Source organism: Diachasma alloeum, unplaced genomic scaffold, assembly GCF_001412515.2.
Source record: "Diachasma alloeum isolate Michigan unplaced genomic scaffold, Dall2.0 Dall_scaffold_00742, whole genome shotgun sequence".
Classification (NCBI taxonomy): domain Eukaryota; kingdom Metazoa; phylum Arthropoda; class Insecta; order Hymenoptera; family Braconidae; genus Diachasma; species Diachasma alloeum.
Genome location: NW_021680872.1, coordinates 189,014 through 200,133, shown reverse-complemented (window position 1 = coordinate 200,133; position 11,120 = coordinate 189,014). Strand labels below are relative to the sequence as shown.

The 11,120-nt window shown below is 39.4% G+C and overlaps 1 protein-coding gene across 2 annotated transcripts in view; it reads left to right on the top strand.

The window, feature by feature from the left end:
- Positions 1-11,120, top strand: part of LOC107044439 (phosphatase and actin regulator 2) — a 61,907-nt gene that overhangs the window by 11,405 nt on the left and 39,382 nt on the right. Inside the window, exons 1-4 of one of the 2 annotated variants that reach the window (XM_015266307.1) lie at positions 2,633-2,802; positions 8,009-8,173; positions 8,325-8,423; positions 10,116-10,376. In XM_015266307.1, the coding sequence (XP_015121793.1) occupies positions 2,757-2,802; positions 8,009-8,173; positions 8,325-8,423; positions 10,116-10,376 (571 nt within the window). In that variant the 5' untranslated portion in view covers positions 2,633-2,756. Of the gene's footprint in view, positions 1-2,632; positions 2,803-8,008; positions 8,174-8,324; positions 8,424-10,115; positions 10,377-11,120 lie in introns of those variants that run through there. The other variant, XM_015266306.1, reaches the window with a different exon arrangement.

The following is an 11,120-nucleotide window of genomic DNA, read 5'->3' as shown; positions in this document are numbered from 1 at the left end:
AGACTTTTGTCATAATTAGAATGCAAGTAATCAGGTTAGCAGAAAATTAACTTTTAAAAAAATCAATGGAAAATGTCAATTGATATTTTTTTTGACATTTGTGGGGTGACAAAAGTCTGTGGGGGTCCTCTGAAGGTACCCTCGCAATTTCAGAGTTTTGTCACCTCTAGAACCCCAAAATCCCAAAATCCACATATTATTATTAACTACAATAAACAAATGGTTAATTGTTAATTGTCTTGCACTCAATACGCTAATAGATATTAGTTTTGTCAAGTTTTGTCGGCCTTTAATAATCTGCTAAATCATCTTCCAAGGGTGGAAACTCGGTCGAGCGTGAGAACCACTGCTTTCCTATTTTCGGCAAACGAATTTTCGGCTAGCTTCCACTCCATGAATTTCCCAGTCGTTCCAAAAAACATTTCCTTTACGACTATTATTTCTGCTGCGAGGAAATTTGAATTCTTTTTTCCATGTGAAGGCGGTTTTTTAATGAGTTTAACGACCTCCATAAGTGCAGTTTATAAATATCTCAATTAACTCCATAATTGACCCGAGCCAAAAAAAGAATAACGTCGAGATAAAAGTGAATAAAAAAAGGAATATGCAAGTGAAAACGCAAGCTGAATTAATTCTCGGAATTTAGTCTCTAATCTAGAATATCTTGAGCATCTTCCAAGAGGCAATCGTGCCTCCCTCTACTCGTAAACAGGGACTGCTTGCACTCATCGTCATGAGAAATACAGTGTAATTACTCTCGTTGCGTCATGCATGGTCGAGTCGGTTGCATCTTTATTTATTAACAATTTTTTATCATCATCACTGTTACTTGTTTTTACGATAAGAAGAAATATTTTCGCTTCTGAGAAAACAATTGGCTCAAATTATTTACAAACAATTTTTTTTTTCAAGCGTGGGAGAGAATGCTCAAGTTTTATGAAGACCGTTAGGAAAATATTTTTACAATTTTAATGACTCATTTCTCTCGCAGAAATGATTTTTTTTTTTGGCTCAAAAAATATCGTAAAACGTGAGAAAAGGCGGAAACAATTTTCAGCATTCCGAGATTCTGTTTCATTGCTTTATGCTAGTTTTCTCATTCTTTTCGCTTCAATTTCTTACCTTTTGGGAGTTATATGAGCTCGTATGCTCTTTACGACAGCACATTACAGCTACATAAATTTTTTATTGAATTCCACCGAAAAATCAGACTTCTAAAAAAACATTCACGTTTACGCAGTCAAAAATGACCCTGTTCTGTAGATCATTAAGTTCCGCCGCATGACCAATAAAAACTGAATTGCATACAAAATTTTTCATTTTCAAATTTTTTTTATTTTTTCAATTTTTAAAAAATAACAATTTACTTGCACAAAAAAGGGCGGTTTTCAGCACCTTTCAATTTAGTGATTTTCCGGTTTAGAAAAAGAAAGGAAATTTTGCCGAATTTCAAATATGCAATTTGTCGGAAAATAAAATAAAATTGTTATTCACAATTTTCCGCGAATATGATTCATTCACCGTGAATTTATCCCTCTTAATAAACATCATTGGATGAACCTTGACCGTTCAACCATCGCCAGTACCCCTCAGCAGGGTCGTTGGTACCGCACAACACACAACGCGCGGTATGTTTATCCTCAGTAACACTGGCGACCGCACCAATCCAGAAATAGACACTGACTGCTGCTGTCTCATACAAACGCACCCAATTGCCTTCTGGTTTTTCATCATCCTCGACCGATGTTTCTACTGAAAAAATCAACGACTTAGGGCCACTGCCAATGTAAACACATCTCCAATTGTTGGAAACAGAAAACAATTTGAAAGGAAGGAAGGGAAAAATTCCGTCCGGTAAAGCCTGCGGAATTGTTTTAAATGCCTTTCTCAACTTCTCGTCCTTGGAAAATCTTATCAAGTGATTTTTCTGCAATTATCATTACTTTTGAGATGAGTTTGAAAGCATGAACTAAAAAAATCGGTCCCTGCGGTAAAAAAAATTCCGCGTGATATAAAACCTGCCGAATTTTTAGGAATTTTTCAAACAATTTCCGCAGGTTCGTTCGCCTTTCAGACGTATTCATTTGTGAGATCAAATGCAATAGAGGGAAAAATTCCGTGCGGACGGGAATTCCACGAGAGAATTGCGCAGAATTTTCCGCGCGGAATTTTCCTGCCGAATCCATCTCCATCCATTCAACAATTAATCTTCAAAGGATTTTTACAAAATGATTCGTTTGATTTTATAGTATTCCTCCGCAATTATTCAACGTTCCGGATGATTCAGACGTCCAGCGGAACGCAACAAACAAACAAAAATCCGCTCGTTTCTCCACGCGGAATTTTCCTGCACGATTCATCTCAATCGATGAAAAATCCCATTTTACGACTTTTCGAGTTGAAAAAATTTTCTCTCCGCCATCCGGATGAGTTCAACTGTCCGCAAAGCCCACCGGAATTTTTATTGATTCATCTATTCATTTCATCCGTTTATTCTTCATTCCTCACTCCTCATCGTTGATCGGTGAGTCTCTCGCACCTCTGGCAACGCTCCAGACTTTTCGAGGAGCCTTCGAGTGATTGCTTGAGCAGTGGCAAGCGCCAGTGGAACTTTTGTCGCTGCTAGAATACCATCCGCAAAAACTAGTTTATCAGATATTTATTTCAGTTTGTGAAAAATACTGTCCAGTGGAAAAAGTCAAATAATCGCTCTACATACTTTCGCGTTGTGATGTGAATGGGTGGGGAATGGCGTGATGTTGAAGCCTGCAAATTCAACAAAAAAACGGAAAAACAGTAAATGTGAGTGAAATCAAGTTGCCTACATCAGTCAAATATGGGGTCAATAGTGACCCCAATCGACAGATCTAGAAATCTACAAATTAAAAAAAACACCTTCATTTTCTTTTTTTTTTTTTTTTTTGAATCTGATTTTTGGTTGAAAAGTAGAACTTCGGTAGCGAAAATAGAGAAATTCCCGGAATTCATCTCCTTTTGTTGAAAAAAAATGTGTGGGCTAGTTATTCATCATCTCCCAACATCTTCTTCACTCTCATTGGCCGCGTGGGCATTGTGAGTGTGCGTAGGCATGAAAAAAAAAAAAACATTCACCTTTTTGTTCCACTTGTCTCGGTAATTTATTCAAGCTTTATTGGGTCGAGTAAGTCACTGACTTTGACATCCTACTTGTCCAGCGGTGGGTTGTGAACCCACGGGAACGATAGGAATAATAACAGGGTCATCACTTTTTTTTTCAACTTTTTCATCTTTCATATTGTGGAGCCGCCATGGCGAATGTATTGCCAATCCTCGGTGGTATGCGATTGTTCGCCTGATGTTTACCCGCGAGCGAGTGGTATGCGACCTTCTGTGACATGCACAGCACGTACTGAGTCAATATCCTGTTGAAAATAAGAGTTAAAGAAGTTTGAGTGTTTCTCTATTATTCCTTCGACTCTCCTCATTCCAGTTGGCGGGTCGGAGTAATGGTGCGGGGTCGGGAATGATCCCATTCAATAGATCCGGAAAAATCTCATGAAATTGAGAAAAAAAACTCCATTTTGCTCCAATAGATCAGGAGAAAATCCTAAATGAAATTTTATAGATCATTTATCGATTTCTAGATCATTTTCAAACTTCTCGATGATCGGGTTCTGTGATGGTAGAAACAGCGGAATTCCATCACCAAATTGAAAAAAAAACTATCCATTTTGCCCCAATAGATTCGAAGAAAATCTCAAAATCGTAATTTCTGTAGATCCTCTATCGATGTTCTAGATCATTTTCATATTTCCTGCTGTATGTCTGATTATAAGAGCACACTGGATAATTCCTTTTGCAGATCAACAGGTGGGAAAATGTCTCATCAAATGATCTAACCCCAGTCGATCACGAGAAAATCTTTATTCAACTTCCATAGATCATTTATCGATCTCTGGATCATTTTACGTTTTCGGCTGTAACTCCCGTTTTATGGGAGCAAAATGAATATTTTTTTTTTCGTTAGAAAGGAAATTTTTCGATCTATCCCGTGGGGTCATTGTAAACCCCCTCTCCCCCTCCGAAAACCCGTAACAAAATTCCCGATGAAATGACAACGGCACAGAATAAATCTCAGTCACGGTCCCAATGATACACGTTTTTTTTCCTCATGACGCATCGCATGAGTACGCAAGCTGTGCAACACCCAACTTATCCCCGTGTCCTACGTATCACCTACGTTACCCCCCCTCCCCCCCCTGCGTATACACACACAATTGTGATCGGAAGAAAAATGAGCTCGCCAGCTGCGAAGGTAAACGAGTGAAAGAGAGACGGGTCCTCCACGCTTCGACTCCCATGCTTTATTTTTTTTTTTTAAACTTCATTTTACACATACGGGAGTAACGGTGCTAGTCGTACGCTCGCCATTGCCTTCAACGCTTTTATGAGCCACATTTGTTCCCCTTCCGCGACTTCCGGAAGTTCTCCCACTAGTCGGGCGGATACTGTAGGCCAAAAATAATGGATTTATTATTGAAAATGGAGGGGTTACGTCATCTTACATGAATGAAACCACAATTCCATGATTTTTCCTCTATGAATCAGCGGTTTTTCTCTCAATGAAATCAATTTTCTGTGAATGGACGGGAGAATTGGTTCCAGTTTGCTCCAGGGATTTAAAAAAAAAAGGGAGAAGAGATTCTTTTGTTTTTTAGACGAGAGATCTCTCCATTATTTCATCGATCGTCTTCCCCCAGTTGGTGGATCGAAATTATGATGTGGGGTCGGAAATGACCCCATTCGATTTTGATAAATGTTCATAGAATTTTTATGAAAAATAAGAGTTTTTTCATGCTTTTTTGGATGAAAGAACGAGTGAAAGAATTTTTCCTTCGAAAAAATTTTTGTGGGATTTTTCGAAATTTTCAAACCTAAAGGATTGAACTCAATGAATGAATGTTTGAAGGTAAAAATGAGTTCTCACGGTATTGCGGTCATGAAAACTGTGGAAAATTGGGGCCACCTAACCACGCTTCATCAGTCGAGAAATCGTCCCCCTCAAGTGCAGTGGGGAAACAAGGCCATGGGCTCACAGAGCACTCCCTCGATTATTGATGCTGCACTCATTCTTTCCTCTTCCATCGCTGAAAACAACTTTTCATCTAGGTATTAAATTTCGGAAAAAATGAGAATATTTCCTCTGAGAAAGAGAAAATTAATTCTGTCAATACAATTTATTTCAATGACGAATTTATAGTGACATATTTTGTGGGGAAATTTCAAGCATTTGCTCGTCTGAAATGGATTTTATTGGCAGAATGAATTATTTCTCAGTGCTAAATGTTGCGTTGAAAATATTTTTGATGATTCTCTCCCTCATTCCATCATTGTCATTCAATTTCAATTTTTTTCAAAGCAATACAGAAAAAGACGTGAACCCTAAAAAAAATAGGTATTATTTTTCGCAGAGGATTTTTATCACAGGTAGTCTCTCCCTCGCTCCTAAATATCCCTAACCATTTTTCCTCATTTATTTTTCAATCCCAAGACGACATTTTCTCATTGTCTGGAGGATAATTGAGTCTGATGCGTCTCTCTGCCCCCTGTCCACCTCTCCCCGATTCCATTGTACTCCATTGGATTTATTTTGCGCACACTCAGTGCTGATCCTCCTTCTCCACCACTCCACCATGATCGACGACATTTCGTATTACTACTTGATGCTCGTCTACGGCCGTTTGAACAATTACACCGAGTGACTTGCATTGAAATTTCCCCAATTAAATTCTCAAATCCCCTTCATTATCGATCCCCGAAGGAACCACTCGACCGGACTGATTAAACTCAACTCCACTGGAAAGATCGGGAAACTCGGCGTCAACTCCAAGTAGATAAGAACAACGATTCACCCCATGACTTTCCGAAATCATCAAAAGACGATAGGTTCTGCTCATTTTTGTTGTGAAATCATCTCAGCATTCATCAGTTTGATTGCTCAGTAATTTTTGGAAAATTACTTGATGCATGAACTTCATGAATATATCTCATTCTGCCTGAAGCTCTGTATCAAAATTGAAACCAAAAAAAAAATCTCGTTAACTGCACTTGTCTCCCTCTCCACCACTCCTCACCACTTGACAAAAAAATTCCCGGCCTCCCCATCGGGAAATGATGAACGGTAACAGCGGCCCACCATATAGCCCAGCCCCTCTCTCAAACCCCCGCTGAAAAGCACCGTAACATTCACTTGATCCTCACCATAACGATTTTCCCCCCTCGCTGGTACAACCGGAGACGGCGAAATATCGTCAATTACGGTAAAAATTCTCTCTCAAAATATTGAGCGAAATGAGACAATTACTCACGTGAAATTAAATTCTAAACGTTAATGTCGAATGCATCGTTACTCAAATTAAATACATGAAAGAGTGTCTCAGGGAGGAGTGGAAAATAAATGCTACCAGAGGTTGCCGAACTGACGGCACTGGGTATTAAGCTCACATAAGGGATGTCGTAACGGAGGGGCTGTGTTACCATGGTTACTGTTGGTAGCAGGCGGCAGAGGGCGGGGGTGGGGGAGTACTTTGTTTTCTGTCTCCAATTACCTGTGCCGGGTTGACAACCCAATGGCTATACAGCCAAAACCTTGGACAACTGGTAAATGTCATTTCTGGGTGCAGTCAACTCGATCTTGTTGGGTGACAACAATCTGGGGATACTACTGTAATATCTACATTTCCACTGCAAATACCCGGAATAACGGGATCATATGAATTCCATTGGAGAGCTGAGGAAATTTCTCATCAGATTATTAAAAAATCATCCATTTTGGGGCAGTAGTTTAGGAAAAAATCCTAAATCAATTTTCATAGATCATTTAACGATTTTTACATGGCTTTTCACGGTAGGTTAGGGTCTATGGGGCAAAATGGGGTGGAATTAATTGTACAGGGAAGGCCGAAAAATTTACCATCAAATTAAAAAAAAAATCGTCCGTTTTGGTTCAGTAGTTTGGGAGAAAATCGTAAATCAATTGTTATAGATCATCTATCGATCGCTAGATCATTTACATTTTCCACTGTAACTCGGCTTCTATGGGAGCAAAATGGACGATTTTTTTTTTCATTCCACCTGATTTCTTCCGATCTATCGAATGGGACCACTATGAACACCCCACTCCCACCCCTTCCTCCGATAACTCCTGCAAAATTGAGGTTTATCCAAGTTATGTTGGTTTGGGGGGGATTTTTTTTTCTTGTGTGCCAATTACTCCTCGTTAACGTGGGCCATCGGCATGCACAACTCAAGTGCACCCGTCAAGTAATCGACAAGCCATTCCCCACCGGTAAATTCAAACCCCTGCATCAGGAACTTATCGGGTATCGATTTCCCTCCCCGATATAGCGACAAACGAGAGTGCAACCACTATCCAACAAACATGTATATACAAGTATTTGCCCCGACATAGGACTCCAGAGGTTGGATTTAATACCCTAAAAGCCGTTCGATGTTTCAATGAAAAATTACTACTGCGCGCACAACAACTTTCAATTTTTTTTTGTCCCCCGTGATTTTAACGTTTTTTTTTTTTGTTGGACATTCATTGTTCGGGGAGGAGTCGACATTATTTTACAGTGATTTTTTATGGGGGGATTGAGCTGTGGGCGGGGCTGAAATTCAATTCCTCGGGTTAGAGGAATGAATTTATCACGGGCAACCGATTATTACTTCATTCTCACAATTATTGACATTCTATTTCATTCATGTTGAGACGCTTTATCTTGAAATCTAGGCGATAAGGAGAGAATGCCGTTACATAATTATTGCGATAAGATAAAATCACATGTTGGCACATTCCATTAGCTGAAGTTACCAAAAAATACATTGTCAATTTTTTTCTTCAATTTTATTTCTTGCAAAAAATGAAAAAAAAAAATGAAAAATCATCCGAAATACCTTGAAATCTGTTTTCCCCTGGAATTGATTTTTCGATCGATTTTCATTAATTGAATTTTTTTTATTTCAGCAAAAAAACAAAATGGCGCAGCCCTCCGAACAAATAGCCTGGGTTCAGGGGCCCGTACACCACCTTTGGAAAGAAAAAGTAAATTCTCAGCATTCGGTAGATTATTCAAGCCCTGGAAGTGGAAACGAAAAAAGAAATCGGATAAATTCGAGGCTGCTTCTAGATGTGAGTGATATATCTCTCTAATTACATCCAAAAATCCTGAAATTCTCGCGTTAAATTAAATTCTCACACCCCAAGTGTGAGTTGAACTTAAAACTTTGAACGTCATTAAAAGCAAAAAAAAAATTCAATTATCAAAATTCAATAATTTCAGCGTTGGAGAGAAAAATTTCTGTCAGAGCGAATCGAGAAGAGCTCGTGCAGAAGGGAATCCTACTGCCAGACAGTCCGACCTCACCAATACCGGAAGAGGGTAAGTAAATTTCCTACTTTACCGGCTGATGATAAAAGGGATTTACTCCAAATTTTTTAAACTTACCATCGACTTTTCACAATATATGAGAAAATGGGGTCGATAATAACCCCAGTGGATAGTCGGGACAATTTCCGCTTCCAAATACTGGTCATAAACCCATTTGCCCCATTATTTTTGGAGTTATAAAAAACGACAAATTGCTGAAAAAAATTTTTTTTTTGTTTACGGAAGAATGGATGGGGCAAAATGGTTCTATGATCAGGTTTGGTAGGGACAATTCCCCTGACCGCATGATGAAGCTGTTTAAAGTTCACAAGTTCCTCTTTTGAGTGATAATTAATGAATTATGGAATTAATTTTTTTAATGGAAACTCACGATAGCATGAACTTACGATGCGATGAGAAACTTAAAGGAAGGTTGGGGGAATTAATTGACGTGAGAGACCACTGGGACACTCTAGATCCTTTATCCGCACTTGATGATTCTGCGCTTGCGCAGGGTGTGAAAATCCCCGGGTTTACCACCGTGAATTCACATTTTTTTCTATTTACCCTGGTGAATATAAATTCAATCGTGATGAAGAGCCGGTGATATTTTTTCAGTAGAGATGGGAGGGATTTTGCGGGGTCAGTGGAGCACGATTGCACTGTCAGATCAGGAGACATATCTCACCCAACATTTCCCATATTTTATCAATTTTTTTGTTGTTTAGAATGACAGGGGAGATAAATTCTACAGATCGAATGGGAGAATTTAATTGAGTTGGGGATGAAAAGCTATTGGCGTCAGCGAAATACAGAGGAAATGGTGACGATTAATTAGACTTATTCATCAATTTGTCCATCTCAAGCTCAAAGTTCTTTAATTTTGCTCATTACTCTGTATTTAAACTACCTTTGAACTCCACCTAAACCATTATTTACTCATCCTTTGGATTAATGTCAGGAGAGTTCAACTTTCTCGCTGTTTCCGTGAGTCGAAATGGGGTTAACACACACGGGAAATATTCACCCAACTGGACATTCAAAATTCAGACACTGCTTGTAACAAGGGTGAAGTGCATGAGGAGGTGGAGAGGGATTATATGTCTGAGTTTATCGGCGGTTTGACTAATGAGGACCATGTGGGTGCACACTGCATCATAGCAGAGGTTAAATTCTGCATTCTCATCGAATAACAAAATACGATAATCTTAGGTCCACTTGATGGGGTCGAAATGACCCCATCGGATAGATTAACAAATTTAGCGTCAAAGGAAAAAAAATATCCATTTTAGTCCAGGGGTTCGCGGGAGAAAATGCTCAAGCGATTTTTATAGATCATTCATCGATTTCTAGATCATTTACAATTTGTTTCATTGGAAGGAAGGAATGATTCATTTTTCATGCGATAGATCAGGAGATGTACTGTGAAATTACAGAAAATACCATCCATTTTGTCCCAGTAGAACCCGCAAAAATCCTATATCAATGTTCATAGATCATTTATCGACCCCCAGATCACTTCCACATTTTTAGCTGTAACTCGGGTTCTATAGGAGCAAATCGGACAATTTTTTTTCCAATCTATTGGAAAATTTTTGAGCTTTCCAATGGGTTTACTATCGACCCCCCGTCCCCACCCCTTCCTCCAAAAAATCCCATTTGAATGAAAAAACTGATGGAAAAAAATGTTTTTTTTTTTTGAAGGTCCGACGAACGATACGTACAATCAGAAGCCACCGACCCCCCAGCAACATCATCACCAATCATCAACGATACCTGGCACTCAATTTACCAATGCACCACACAGCCAACAACACCAACAACAAAATACCATACTGTCCAACTCAACGACTGTCAATTCTCACTCGTCGTGTACTGGATCGAATAGTAATCAAGCATCAACGCATCCCTCAACCCTCTATCCAGGTGTACCATCAGCTAATCAGGTGAACGGCAGCACGCAAGGTAAGAAACATGGAAAAATATTTTCGCTAACTCGCTATCCACCTCTTTAACGAGTCGAAAAGTCCCTGTTGGACATGAACTCTTGTACTCTTGTGCTTTTGCATAATCGATCCACGAAGTTTCACAGAAAAATAAGTCGTGAGGGCATCTTATCAGTGGGAGCGATCCGAGTGGCAAGCGTTCCTTAATAACAGGATCTCGGATACATTAACTCTTTAGAGAGGAAAAATTTCGGGAGAACCGAAGTTCCGAGGTTGAAAATGACTCCATTGGATACTAATAGTAGGAAAAATCGAACAGTGAAAAACAGAACAGTGTGAGGTGTGCGGACATGACGAATGAAACTTCAAACGTTGATTTTGAGCAATTTTGGTTTCTTTGAAAGGGGAGATTTAGAATCCATTTCGTACTTTATTTCACCCTTTGCCATTTAATTCAATAAAAATTCGATGCGACTGGTGAAACAATCCCGAGGGTATGACACGGGTTTCACAATAAGTGTAAAACCAAAGCCATAGAAACGTTATTTTTGCATCCATTGAGAGGGGTAGATTTGGATTTCTAACAAAAGGTTGGTTGAAGGTGGAATTCAGTGCGCCCCAGACATGACCAGACAAAAACCCCAGTTGCAGTTCTCTGTTGTGCTACCGTTGAGGTACGATCGATACACCCACCTCTTGGTGAAAAGGTGTATAGTCCTTAAAGTTTAGCCCCTCTTCCCCCCCCCCCCCCCCCCCCCCCCCC